This window comes from Saimiri boliviensis, chromosome 17 (assembly GCF_048565385.1).
Source record: "Saimiri boliviensis isolate mSaiBol1 chromosome 17, mSaiBol1.pri, whole genome shotgun sequence".
NCBI classification, from domain to species: Eukaryota; Metazoa; Chordata; class Mammalia; order Primates; family Cebidae; genus Saimiri; species Saimiri boliviensis.
In genome coordinates this window covers 8752103-8766789 of record NC_133465.1, presented here as the reverse complement: position 1 = coordinate 8766789, position 14687 = coordinate 8752103, and the positions used below count along the sequence as shown (strand labels likewise).

The following is a 14687-nucleotide window of genomic DNA, read 5'->3' as shown; positions in this document are numbered from 1 at the left end:
GAAGGGTGGGGAGGAAAACAGCTGTGCTTGTCAGGGACGCTGCCATCTCAACCAAGGAATGCTGAGGCCCAGGTGCTATCAGCTGCTCCCCAAGGTTTCTTTGCCTGGGGCCCCCAGGTTGGACTGTGAAGAGCCTCAGGTTGGGTCTAACCTGAGTCATTCGGGGATAGCTATAGGCTGTTTATTGAGGTCCATAAGTCAACACCTTACAATGGAGAACAGCAAAAACCTCCAGCGATTCCCAATAAGTAGCGGTCTGCACCCAGGTGTGCCCACAGCTGAGCCTCCCTCCCGCCAACCTATACCCTTCTCGGCAATTTGCTGTCTGTGGGGGAAGAAACAGCACTCTACGTTTTATCTAGTTCCTGAATGCCTGCTGTGGTGCTCATTTGGGGACCACTGGGGAATTGGGCTTCCCTACAGGGGATATTTGGGACATAGAAAGGGCTGCTTTAAAGCACTCATGGATTTCTCTGTGCCCATTCCAAAATTACAGAAGAGCCGGGTGCAGTGGCTCATGCCTGTAATCCCAACACTTTGGGAGGCTGAGGCAGGTGGATCACCTCAGGTCAGGGGTTCGAGACCATCCCGGCCAACATGGTGAAACCCCATCTCTACTAACAATTTTAAAAATTAGCTGGGCGTGGCGGCACGCGCCTGTAATCCCAGCTACTCGGGAGGCTGAGGAAGAATTGCTTGAACCTGGGCGGCAGAGGTTGCGCTGAGCCGAGATCGCGCCTCTGCACTCCAGCCTGGGTGACAGAGTAAGACTCCATCTCAAAAATAAAAATTAAAAAGCTTACAGAAGAGTACAGGTGCTACTGGGGGAGGGGGGTGCGGGGAGAGACGCAGACGAACTCCATGAAGAAATAGTTATTATATGAATAAAAATAATGTTAAATGTGCAGACTCCAGTGAGTCTCTCGACCTCAGCCAGGATGTTTTCAACAGTGTCATGAATTTCTGGGAACCGGATTCTAGTCTTTTCAGATTCTGTTATGTTTGCCAAAAGTTTCTTTCAAAATACCCTCAGTGTTTTCATATTGTTTAGTGGTGACCTGTAGCTGAAACTTCTTTTATTTTCAGAGACTACCAAAAGCTATTTTTTAAATAAAAGTATGTATTTTCTCAAACATTCCAGAGACTTTGCCATGTATGTGGGAAGCTCTGAGCCTGGACTTGAAGGACAATTCACTTTAGATGAAAAAGTTTGAAATACAAATACAAATGGCTCTTACACACCTATTCAACCACACTTTCAAAAGACATTAAAATTAATTAAAATTCTGCTGGTATGCCGTTTTTCACCTATGCTACTGAGGCTGAGGGAGGCAGGGGAATGGTTAGTGGGAATGCGTATTGGTAAAATCCCTATCAAGGCAAATCTGACATTATCTATGAAAATTCCTGCTTTGATCCAGTAATTTCTGTTCTAGAAACATTCTACAGGTACACTTGCTGTATGGGCAGCAGCATACATATGATGCTATATAATCGCAGTGTTGTTTATAACAACGAAGGGTTGAAAAAACCCTAAATGTTACTCAGTAGGGTACTGGTTATTTATCTTAAGGTCCAGAGCACATCATGCAGCTGTTAAAAAAAAAAAAAAAAAAAAGGAACAAGAAAGGACTCAATGAACTTATACAGAATGTCTCCAAGGTACAGTGGAAAAGGAGGAAAAGCAAGGTGTGGAACACTGAATACTGGATACTACAATTTGTGTAGAAAGAGCGAGGAATAGGCCAGGCGCGGGGGCTCACACCTGTAATCCCAGCACTTTTGGGAGGCTGAGGCGGGTGGGTCATCTGAGGTCAGGCGTCCAAGAGCAGCCTGGCCAACATGGTGAAACCCTGTCTCTACTGAAAATACAAAAATTAGCCAGGCATGGTGGCATGAGCCTGTAATCCCAGCCACTAGGGAGGCTGAGGCAGGAGAATTGCTTGAACCCAGGAGGCGGAGGTTGCAGTGAGCTGAGATCACACCACTGCCCTCCAGCCTGGGAAACAGAGCGAGACTCCATCTAAAAAAAAGAAAAAGAAAGAAAGGGGGCCGGATAAGAATTTACATTCCTATTTGCTTACTTATGCGTCAAAAAATTGGGAATGCCGGGCATGGTAGTTCATGCCTGTAATCCCAGCTCTTTGGGAAGCCAAGGTGGGAGGATCGATTGAGGCCAGGAGTTCAAGACCAGCTTGGGTAACATAGTGAGACCTTATCTCTATAAAAATTTTTTTTAGTAACCTGGTAAATCCCCGTCTCTACTAAAATTACAAAAATCAGCAGGGTGTGGTGGCACGTGTCTGTGATCCCAGCTACTCAGGAGAATCACTTGAACCCAGGAGGCTGCAGTGAGCTATGATTGTGCCAGTGTACTCCAGCCTGAGCAACAGAATGAGACACTGACGAGAGAAAGAAAAGAAAAAGAGAAGGGAGGGAAGGAGGAAGAGAATTGGGAAGATATACAAAAAACTAACGGACTAACCACGGAAAGGGATAAGGAAATGACGGAATGGGAAGGAGAGTTTTCACTTTACCTTTTATACCTTTTAATGTTTTAACCAAGTAAAGATATCATTCAAAAACTGAACTGAAAAATTATTAGAGGCTAAAGATATCTCAGTGTACACACCTGCTGCGTGGTGAGACTGCCCCAAGAACGTTCGAGAGCTGCCAAACCGCCTGTCCTGTGGTTTGAGTGTCAGCGACCGGCGGATGGGGCTGGTTTGTCTGGTTAGAGGTGTGACATCTTATGCTTGCCAGGTGCCCAGGGAGTAAGGTTTAAAGGTCGGATGTTCTTGGTGTTCCTGAGTCCCTGTGCGTTTCTCTGGGCGCTGTCATTGAATGTGCTTGTCTTGATTCTCCCTTCTCGTTTTCCGTTTTGTTTTCAAATAAAAGCTTTGGTTTTAAGAAACCACTGCGGGGTCAGGGCACTACAGGACAATACCATTAGACAGACAGATATAGATAGATATAGATAAATAATAGACAGAGGGCCGGGCGCGGTGGCTCAAGCCTTTAATCCCAGCACTTTGGGAGGCCGAGGCGGATGGATCACGAGGTCAAGAGATCGAGACCATCCTGGTCAACGTGGTGAAACCCCGTCTCTACTAAAAATACAAAAAATTAGCTGGGCGTGGTGGCGCGTGCCTGTAATCCCAGCTACTCAGGAGGCTGAGGCAGGAGAATTGCCTGAGCCCGGGAGGCGGAGGTTGCGGTGAGCCGAGATCGCGCCATTGCACTCCAGCCTGGGTAACAAGAGCAAAACTCCATCTCAAAAAAAAAAAATAATAATAATAATAATAATAATAATAATAGACAGAGACATAGACAGACAGAGGGCTGGGTGCCTGGGGTTAAACTGTGTTGCTCTTCTCTTCCTCCCTTGTCTAGAGGCACCCCAACCCCTGCAAAACAAACACAGGCACACACACACACACACACACACACACACACACACACACACACAGTGCCACTTCCACCACCACAATAACTTTTTTTTTTTTTTTTTTTTTTTGAGATGGAGTCTCGCTCTGTTACCCAGGCTGGAGTGCAATGTCGTGATTTCTGCTCACTGCCACCTCCGACTCCTGGGTTCAAGCAATTCTCCTGCCTCAGCCTCCTTAGTAGCTGGGATTACAGGCACGCGCCACCACACCCTGCTAATTTTCGTAGTTTTAGTAGAGATGGGGTTTCATCATGTTAGTCAGGCTGGTCTCGAACTCCTGACCTCGTGATTCTCCTGCCTCAGCCTCCCAAAGTGCTGGGATTACAGGCATGACCCACTGTGCCGGCCTCACAATAACCTTTAACTGTAATACACACTTCCACAGTCTGAGCCTATCAGGCAAGCTTAAGGATCCATAGCATTGCCAGTGGGGCCCTGGGGAGGGTTGCCAGGAGTCTGGGTGGGCATATTAGAGACCTCTGTGCCCCTCAGAAAGAGTTCCATGACCTCTCCCCTCACGGAACCCTGTGTGACTCACAAGACCACTCAGCTGTTATCTCCTTTTGACCTCCTTGTCAGTATACATGTCCTTTCTCGGGCCAAAGATTTCATTTTGGGACTCAGTATTGAACAGAGGGAGAAAGGAAGGCAGGCCTGGGAGGGTAGGGTGGCAGCAGAGGACACAGGAGCTGAGGAAACAGACAGGGCCTCGGTGGGGAGACAGGAAAATGATGGGGACACCCGAACAGGAGGGTAGTTGGGTAACTGGGAAGGACACTAGGAAGAAAGAGGAGTGACACTGTGAAGGCCAGAAAGGCAGGCAAGGAAAGAAGGCGGCCACCTCCGGCAGCTCCCTACGACTTCCAGCACCCAAATCACACTCAGCTCAGCCCCAGAGCCCCTGGGCGCCCCTCTGAATGCCTCTCTTCAGCCACAAGGAGCTGGTTCCTGGAAAACACCTGTCTCGCTGCCTCACACCTCCAAACCTTCCTCCAAGAAATTCCCACTGCCTCATGTAGCAAATGTTAACATTCTTCCAATTCGATGCTGACCTCACCCCAGAAGTTTTCCCTGACTCCAGAGCTCCCTTCTGCTCCTGAATCACAGAAGCACCAAGAACAGCTGGCTCAGCGAGCACTTTTCCTGTGGCCTCGTGGCTGTTGATTCCCTTGTCTGTCTGTCTCTCTCTCTCTCTCTCTCTCTTTTTTTTTTTTTTTTAGGCAGTCTCCCTCTGTTGTCACCCAGGCTGGAGTGCAGTGGCACAATCTTGGCTCACTGAAACCTCCACTTCCCTGGTTCAACAGATTCTCCTGCCTCAACCTCCTGAGTAGCTGGGATTACAGATGCATGCCACCATGCCTGGCTCATTTTTTGGTATTTTTAGTAGAGACGGGGTTCCACTGTGTTAGCCAGGATAGTCTAGAGCTCCTGACCCTGTGATCTGACAGCTTTGGCTTCCCAAAGTGTTGGGATTACAGGCATGAGCCATCAAACCCAATTGCCTCTCTTTCCTTTTAGACAGTAAACTTCCCGCAGACACAAACTTTGACCTATTTTGCACCTCCAGTGTCTAGTTTCAGGGCTGACCCATTAAAGATGCCTCGCAAAAAAAACAAAACAAAACAAAAACAAACAAACAAAAAGATGTCTCGTAAATATGTGTTGAAAAGAGTCGCAGCAGAGGAATTCTTGCTGAAATTTTCAGTTATGAGTAAATTCTAGGGCTATTTCCTTCACAGCATATTTTAAAACACAACTACTGGCCGGGCGCGGTGGCTCAAGCCTGTAATCCCAGCACTTTGGGAGGCCGAGGCGGGTGGATCACGAGGTCGAGAGATCGAGACCATCCTGGTCAACGTGGTGAAACCCCGTCTCTACTAAAAATACAAAAAACTAGCTGGGCGTGGTGGCGCGTGCCTGTAATCCCAGCTACTTAGGAAGCTGAGGCAGGAGAATTGCCTGAGCCCAGGAGGCGGAGGTTGCGGTGAGCCGAGATCGCGCCATTGCACTCCAGCCTGGGTAACAAGAGCGAAACTCCGTCTCAAAAAAAAAAAAAAAAAAAAAAAAAAAAAAACACAACTACTTTTAAATCATGAAAACACATGTTCTTTGCTTTCCCTCCTCTGGGCCGTCCTGGGTATGAGGCTCCCACAAGCTGGGGCCATCTACAGTGCCTAGAAGAGTCCAGGGAGCCAGCTTGCAAGGATTCCGCTGTGACTTATGGGTTCTGTATAACCTGGCACCAAGTTCCTCTCCTTTCTCTGTGGCTCAGTTGCCCCATCTGTAAATTGGGGACAATACCAGCAACAACAGGACCATTTTGTGGATTAAAAGAATTCATGATGTAAAGTGTAAAGAAGAGCGTTCCCACACCCAGCATGTTCACTGCATCTTCGGTATTCTTGTGAAACGAGTGTTCTCCGTCACTGTGACACCTGTGTCATTCATTCAGCAGAAACCAGGGCACTACACTGCCTCAGCCTCAGAAACCATTTGCAGGGACCAGTCGCGGTGGGTCACGCCTGTAATCCCAGCACTTTGGGAGGCCGAGACGGGCAGATCACAAGGTCAGGGGCTCGAGACCAGCCTGACTAACATGGTGAAACCCCGTCTCTACTAGAACTACAAAAATTAGCCGGGTGTGATTGTGCACGCCTGTCGTCCCAGCTACTCGGAAGGCTGAGGCAGGATAATCGCTTGAACCCGGGAGGCGGAGGTTGCGGTGAGCCGAGATGGTGCCAGTCCTCTCCAGCCTGGGCGACAGAGCGAGAGTCTGTCTCAAAAAAAAAAGAAAAAGAGGCCGGGCCCTGTGGCTCACGTCTGCAATCCCAACACTTCGGGAGGTCAGGAGTTCAAGACCAGCCTGGCCAACATGGTGAAACCCCGTCTCTACTAAAAAAAAAAAAAAAATTAGCTGGGCGTGGTGGCGCGCGCCTGTAGTCCCAGCTACTGGGGAGGCTGAGGCAGGAGGATCGCTTGAACCTGGGAGGCGGAGGTTGCAGTGAGCCGAGATCGCGTCATCGCACTTCAGCCTGGCGACAGAGCGAGACTCCCGTCTCGGAAAGAAGAAAATAAAAGAAAGAAAGGTTGGGGGGCGGGGGGAATTTACAGGGAGCGCACGGCTTCCCCGCTGCCGTCTGGTCCTGAACCGGAAGCGAACAGGCCGAACGTTCAGAAACCCGCGCGGCTCCCGGCACCGAGGCTTCCTCCCGCCCGGCTCCTTCAAAGCGGGGTCTGGACCAGCACCTTCCGCAGCACTGCGAGCGCCTTAGAAACGCGGCCTCGGACCTATTTCCGCGGGAGCAGGGGGCGATCGGTGTCCCCGGTCCTCGCAAGGCCCCCTCGCCACCCAGAACCGAATCTCGGGCGGGCCCCGCGGTGCGGTCAGCAGACGCCGAGGTGGAAGGGCGGCGGCCGGCGTCGCGCTGGGGCTCGTGAAAGGACCTGCACGCTGGCCGCGCCCACGCCAAGGGCGGGCCGGGACGGCGAGTGCAGGGACCCAGGCGACCGGCCGGCCGGCGTCCCAGCGCCTCCTGGCGGCTCAAAGCAGGAACTGCCCTTCCCTGGCTAAGGGCACGCCGGCCCCCCGGCACCTGGGAGTGAAGGTACCAGGGTCTCCTGGGTCTGCTCGCTCCTTCATCACCCCCAAGGGCAACCAGACCCTGAGCATCCTTCGCCACTCGGGGACTACCTTTCCCAGAGGATTCCGCGGCAGCACCCGGGTCTCGGCAAGGGAGACACTGAGACCCGGAAGGAGGGATTTTGCAGTCCCTCGCAGTTCCCCTCCCAGCCAGTAGGTGGCACAAGCCATACATTTATTTCCCAGTTTACTCCTCTCGCTCAAACTCCGCACCCCTCTTGCTCCAGAGATAAAGATCTCGCGAGATCTTTCGTAAACTTACAGAACCGGAAGCAGCGTGTAATTCTCTTCCCTTTTGCGGCCATCAACTAAGCGGGAGCTGGTAAGCAGTCAGCGGGCAAGCGGGTGTAATCCACAGCCATCCGTTCTTGGTCATAGTGGCTTCCGACCTCGGGGGCCCCGAGACTTTTCCGTCGGCCAAGTAGCAGCCAGGGAGGGGAGGCTGGGATTTTTTTTTTTGCCTGTTTTCCCTTTAAATCAAGGACTTCGGGCTGGAGAGTGATGGCGGGACCAGGGAACTAGGGACTCGAAAACGAGCTGAGGGGAGGGAGTCTGTATAAAGAGAGTCTAGTCTGGGCAGTGTCGTTTCCTAAAAAATGATTTCGAAGTAACTTCTCGGAACTTTCAGACCACACTTGCTCCCTGGGAGGCTTTTAGGACCAGAGGCGTGCCGGATTTTCCAGGTTCGGGATGCAGAGCCTTATTCATTTGGGAGAGGCTATATGTATTCACGCTCAAGTCCGTAGAGGATGAACTTTGATCGTGCCTTCTAGAACGTGATGTTATGTGATTAAGAGAACTGCGTTGTCGGTCTGCTCTGCCGTAAAATTCAGCAGAGCTGTAAGTCCAGTGTTGATTCCCTCAGGTGTTCTGGAGGAGTTGGGAGAGTGTAACTAAAAGGTCTTAAAACTAAGACAAGTGTTTTTGATGCAAAAGTCTTTATCCCATAAACGTATACGGAAAACATCCGAATAAAAAAATACAAGGTTTCGAGCTTTGGTTGATAGGCCCTTCGGATCAAGCAGTTTTTTATGAAGTTTCAGAACATGACAGTTCCTGTGAGCATTCTAGACTATCAAGATGCATGGCGGTTGTTTGGAAGCTGGATGAGATCTTGGTCATTTAAGAGTCTTTTTAACTTTTTATTTAGCCAAAATGAAGTTCAATCCCTTTGTCACTTCCGACCGAAGCAAGAATCGCAAAAGGCATTTCAATGCACCTTCCCACATTCGCAGGAAGATTATGTCCTCCCCTCTTTCCAAAGAGCTGAGACAGAAGTACAACGTGCGATCCATGCCCATCCGAAAGGATGACGAAGTTCAGGTGTGTATCCCTGCTTGTTCTCGTTGTCTTGGTGGCTGTTTCACGCGCTTGGTTTAGCAGAGGGATTGCATTCTGAGACTCCTGCTCCCAGAGAGTGGCAAGGTGAGTCGAGCTAGGGACGAAAAAAAAAAAACAATAAGCTGCTTTTCAGTTTTTAATTTTGATGAAAATTTTCTTTTTGTTTGTTTTTTGTTTTTTAAGACAGGGTCTCAGTCTTACCCAGACTGGGGTGCATTTGCCCAATCATGACCTACTGCAAACATGAGCTCAAGTGATGCTCAAAGATGGGACCTTTTTTTTGTTTGTTTTGTACACAGGGATGTTATTTTATTGCCCAGGTTGGTCTCCAACTCCTGGGAATCCTGCCCGAAAATCAGAATATTGCTTTGGGATTATCCTTTTATCAGTATGTTGTAACTGCCCAACTGTAACTGCCCAACAAGCTCATTGTGCCTGCTGTCCAGATGTAGCCGATTTATGTAGACATGAATTGGAATAAAGAAAGAGTTTAATTCATGCAGAGCCAGAATGGGAGACTGGAGTTTATTACTCAAATCAGTCTCCCAGAAAATCTGGGGACTGGAGTTTTTTAAAGATAATTTGGCAGGTAGGAGGCCATGGAGTGGGGAGTGCTGATTGGTTACATCAGAGATGAAGGCATGGGGAGTTGAAGCTGTCTTGGTTTGAGCTGGTCCACAAGATCAGTTTATTGATCTGGGTGGCACCAGCAGATCCATCAGTGCGGAGTCTGAAAAAAATACCATGCCAATCTTAGGCTTTACAGTAGTGATGTTATCCCTAGGAACAATTGGGGAGGTTTAGAATCTTGGCCTCTAGTTGCGTAAACCATAATTTATAGTCTTGCGGCTAATTTTTTAGTCCTACAAAGGCAGTCTGGTCCCTAGGCAAGAAGGGAGTTTGTTTCAGGAAAGGACTGTACCATCTTTGTTTCAAAGTTAAACTATGTAAGTTCCTCCCAAAGTTTGGCGTATGCCCAGGAATGAACAAGGACAGCTTGGAGGTTAGAGGCAAGATGGAGTTAGTTAGGTCAGCTCTCTTTAACTGTTGTAATTTTCTCACTTAGAATTTTTGCAAAGGCGGTTTCAATGTTTGGACATTGAAGACGCAGTTGAGGACCAATAAACAGAATTGCTCCAAATCTAGATTCAGGAGCTCTAACTGAATAGTGTCACATGATTGTGCTTACAGGTAAATAATTTGTTGAATCTGTTTAGGTGAAGGTTTCTATAAATGATCCTTAGGTGTAATCTGTAGTGCAGCTAGTGATTAAAGAATTCAGGCAGTCTCTAGAGCCACTTACACCTCATCAATATTTTTTCAGGCCTATTTAAGATGAAATGGGTTCCCAAATAAGGAACAGTGTGGGTAGAGAACAGCTGTTGGTCCCTGCTGTAGTAGTGCTAAACTTGCTCTGTTTTCAATACATATCAGTGCAAGAAAGTCACAAACTGGGAAGAAGAGTCTGTTCAGAAACACTTGTCCCGACAAGCTGGGGACCACTAGGATTCCTGTTAGTTAACCTTTGGGAAAGAATTGGTTTGTCCCCTTAAGCATTTATTGCTATCCTCTGACTTAGCACTAGATTGGACACAAAAATGGGTTTTGATGTAAATACTCTTGGTGTGTTGCTGCTTTTGAGATGGAGTAACAAGTTCCTTGTCACCCTCTTACAGCCAAAGTGGGCTCTTTCAACCTTTTAACATAATGATTGGGTGAATGCTGTATGCATGAGTTCACTGTCATGATTTACAAGGTTAATCTTTTATTCAAATATTTGTTACTTTTGAATTCTTGCACTCAGGTTGTACGAGGACACTATAAAGGTCAGCAGATTGGCAAAGTAGTCCAGGTTTACAGGAAGAAATACGTAATCTACATTGAACGGGTGCAGCGGGAAAAGGCTAATGGCACAACTGTCCATGTAGGCATTCACCCCAGCAAGGTAGGTGTTGTTCAGAATGCTGGAGAAAAGGAAATTATGGCAATTATTGTTGACACGTTATTGTTTACAGAGCATGCCCATAGAAATAGTCCTTGATTTTAAATGTGCTAGAAAAAAATGTCTTGCCGGGCGCGGTGGCTCAAGCCTGTAATCCCAGCACTTTGGGAGGCCGAGGCGGGTGGATCACGAGGTCAAGAGATCGAGACCATCCTGGTCAACATGGTGAAACCCTGTCTCTACTAAAAATATAAAAAAAAATTAGCTGGGCATGGTGGCGCGTGCCTGTAATCCCAGCTCCTCAGGAGGCTGAGGCAGGAGAATTGCCTGAACCCAGGAGGCGGAGGTTGCGGTGAGCCGAGATCGCGCCATTGCACTCCAGCCTGGGTAACAACAGGGAAACTCCGTCTCAAAAAAAAAAAAAAAAAAATGTCTTAAATACTACTGCATTTGTATTGAAAATTCTATTGTATTGAAACATTTAAAATGTTTCTGAAATCAAAGTGTCTTTAACAGTCATTATGTATATCTTTTTTTTTTCCTTCTTTTTCTCTTTTGAGACACAGTCTCACTTTGTCACCCAGGGTGGAGTGCAATGGTGCGATCTCAGCTCACTGCAACTTCTGCCTCCCGAGTTCAAGCAGGCATGCACTGCCACACCTGGCTAATTTTTGTATTTTTTAGTAGAGATGAGGTTTCACCATGTTGGCCAGACTGGTCTGACCTTGGGTGATCTGCCTGCTTTGGCTTCCCAAAATCTGGGAAGGGAAATGGCACTTTGGCCCTCTTGAGGTTTTTTTTTAATCTTTTTTATTTATTTAGGGAGACGGAGTCTCACTCTGTCTCCCAGGCTGGAGTGCAAGTGGCAGAGTCTCGACTCACTGCAACCTCCACCTCCTAGGTTCAAGCAATTCTGCCTGAGCCTCCTGAGTAGCTGGGACTACAGGAGGTAGGTCCCATCATGCCCAGCTAATTTTTTCTTTTTTCTTTTTTCGGTAGAGATGGGATTTCTCCATGTGGGCCAGGCTGGTCTCCAGGTCCTGACCTCAGTGATTCACCCACCTCAGCCTCCCAAATTGCTGCAATTAACAAGCATGAGCTGAGCCATAGCACCTGGCCTCCTGTATTAGAATTCAGCAGTAAGGCATCTTTACAACCCTGAGAAATAGGTATGAAACCATTTACAGATGTTTGAAGAAAAATAAAAGCAAAACCCAAAACTCAGAGGTTAAGATCCCAGGAATAGTGATTATGTCTAAGCCAAGATAGAAAATCTGATTTGATTCCTGTAGCAGCAGATGCTTGCCTTGGATTTTTATGTGAATTCTCCCCAAAATTGTAATTGCTCGTAATTAATGCAAAAATTTATCCTGTTTCTCCACTCCCAGTGAATTTACTAAAAAAGGATCATGACATTCACCTGTAATTACTTCAGTGTGTATCTCTTAGGACTAAGGACTTTCCCACTCCTTAACCTGCTCCAGTCATATTTTTGCTTCCCATCACCAGATCAGTTGTTTTAGGTCACCAAGCAGATTCTTAGTCTTATTGTGCTGTACATGTTAGTGCAGCATGTGATGGTCAATCTTTGAGTAACTCAATAGTCATCTTCATATTTCATTCCAGTCTTAGGACTTAAAATGTCTAGAATCTCCTCTTCCCCTAAACCCAATATCCAATTGCCAATTGTGCAGTTCAACTTAGATATCTTAGTAAGTATCCCAAACTTGGCATGTTCAAACCACCACAGTGTATGGCAGCTATCTTCCTAATTGTTCAGGCCAAAATGTCAGTAAATATTTATTTATTTTAATGCAGGCTCTTGCAATGTTGCCCAAAACCTAAGCCTCCCAAAGTGTTGAGATTTTAGGCGTGAACCACCATGTCCAACCAAAAATGTCATTTTGACTGATGATGTACCCCACATCAGTTTATAAGGTCTGTGGACTACTGTCTCAATACCTCAAATTCTGTCTGCTCTTTGCCATCACATTGGCTTATAAGACTTTAACTGATGTGGCCAGATGGAGTGGCTCATGCCTATAATCCCAGCACTTTGGGAGACTGAGGCAGGCAGATCACCTGAGGTCAGGAGTTCAAAACAAGCCTGACCAACATGGTAAAACCCCATCTCTACTAAAAATACAAAAAAAAAAAAAAAAAAAAAAGCTCGGCATGGTGGCAGGTGCCTGTAATCCCAGCTACTTGGGAGGCTGTGGCAGGAGAATCGTTTGAACCTGGGAGGCAGAGGTTTCAGAGAGCCGAGATGGCGCAATTGCACTCCAGCCTGGGAAAGAAGAGTGAAACTCCATCTCAAAAAAAAAATGACTTTGATTTTCCTTCACTTCTGACATCTTTTTTCATTCTATGTGTTCCAGTCTGCTGGACCTAGGAACTTGGTAGAATTATAAATTCTAGGAGCCGAGGCCTAGTGAGGCAGAATTAGGGTTTGTGACCCAGGTGTCAGTTTCAACAAGCCCTCCAGTTGATTCTTACTCATGTTTAGGAAACACACCTGTGAAACTTTATAATCTCTTGCCTTTGGACCTTTCAGCTTGCTGTTCTCTTCCAGATACTTCTACATAGATAGATGGCTCACCACTTTAGGTCTCTTCAGATGTGGCTTTATTAGTAGGGCTTTTCCTGGTCACTCTAGAAAGCCCCTCAGCTTCCTCACTTGCCTTTTTTATCAAAGTGATGTACATTCACTGATAAGTTATCAGTCTCCCTATAGCGGTATGTGAGTTCCGCAACAGCAGAGATTGATTGGTCAGCATGCTGTATTTCCAGCACCTCTTTTCAGCCTTCCGTGGCCTTCGTAAGACTAAAGTTTATCATAATTTGGATGTCTTTTAGGATTTGAACTGTTGGAATAAGATCTGTATTGTCATCTTCTCCCTAAAGATTTTGCAGGTGGAATTACCTGTGAATGCTATGTTTAATTTCTAACATTAAAATTCTGAAGTTACTTTATAATCTTTCTGTTTTAGGGTGTTGGTTTTTGTTTGTTTTGTTGTTGGTTTTCGAGAGTTTTGCTTTTGTCACCCAGCCTGGAAGTGCAATGGTGCATTCCCAGCTCACTGCAACCTCTGCTTCCTGGGTTCAAACAATTCTCCCGTCTCAGTCTCCTGAGTAGCTGGGTTACAGGCATTCACCACCACGTGTGGCTAATTTTGTTGGTTGATTCTCACTTGGTGGCCCAGGCTGGAGTGCAGTGGCATGATCTCAGCTCACTGCAGCCTCAGCCTCCCAGGTAGCTGGAATTACAGGCACGCACCACCACGCCCCGCTAATTTTCGTATTTTTAGTAGAGGCAGGGTTTTACCATGTTGGCCAGGGTTGTCTGCCTGCCTCTGCCTCCGAAAGTGCTGGGATTGGGTGCTTGAGCCACCACACCCAGCCTGAAATTACTTTATAAAAAAATAGATTTGTGTATGACAGTTTGTAAGACTGTCATGACAAAAGCAGAATGAATTGTATAATATTTTTCACTAAAAAACATAATGAAGCACAGAAGAGGCTACAATAAGAATTACTGATGCCATCTTGCCTTTTCTCCTTTGTTGGTAGGAAATTAGTAAATATTTAAGCCCGGTTTGATGACTAAAGAGTAATTTCCGGAGTTTTTAAAAAGTTAATTTCTTCTTTAGGCATCCACTGCCTCAGGTGTGGGAAGTGGTATTAAATGTTGGGCTTTCCCGTGTGTCTTGGTGGTTATTTAAAGCTTGGGAGTGTTTTTTTCTGATTTTTCTGCAGGTGGTTATCACTAGGCTAAAACTGGACAAAGACCGCAAAAAGATCCTTGAACGGAAAGCCAAATCTCGCCAAGTAGGAAAGGAAAAGGGCAAATACAAGGAAGAAACAATTGAGAAGATGCAGGAATAAAGGAATCTTGTATACAAGCTTTGATTAAAACTTGAAACGAGGAGTCTGTGTTTTGTGTGTGGTGATTTAGGGCACTTCTTTACAGTGGGCAGCAGCATTTCAGCCTATGTCAATAGCTAGGGGGGTCTCATTGAGAAGGCGGCCTATAAGAAAACCTAGTTGGAAACACTTCCTCTTCTTGAACCTGTCTTTTAACTTTCTTCCTATGGATAGACTGCTATATGGACAGCCAGCCTATATTTTTTACCTTACTGCATAAACGTTTGTATTGCCATTGGAAAGGAGGTCTTGCTTTCAATAGAAGCAGCAGCTTCTGTGACTTCCTGTAGCATCTAGATTACTTATTCAAGCTGTTACTCTAGAGTGAGAGGCCTCAGGTTCAAGTTCTCTGGTCTATCCATGGGGGCCCCCTTCACCGTGTTTTCTACCAA

At 46.7% G+C, this 14687-nt stretch overlaps 1 protein-coding gene across 1 annotated transcript; it reads left to right on the top strand.

Moving 5' to 3' along the window:
• The first annotated feature begins 7320 nt into the window (after positions 1–7320).
• On the top strand, positions 7321–14293 carry RPL26 (ribosomal protein L26). Its single transcript, XM_003945146.4, has 4 exons — positions 7321–7410; positions 8239–8411; positions 10234–10374; positions 14128–14293. The coding sequence occupies exons 2-4, from the start codon at positions 8244–8246 to the stop codon at positions 14254–14256; spliced, it is 438 nt and encodes a 145-aa protein (XP_003945195.2). The 5' UTR covers positions 7321–7410; positions 8239–8243; the 3' UTR covers positions 14257–14293.
• The last annotated feature ends 394 nt before the right edge of the window (positions 14294–14687 follow it).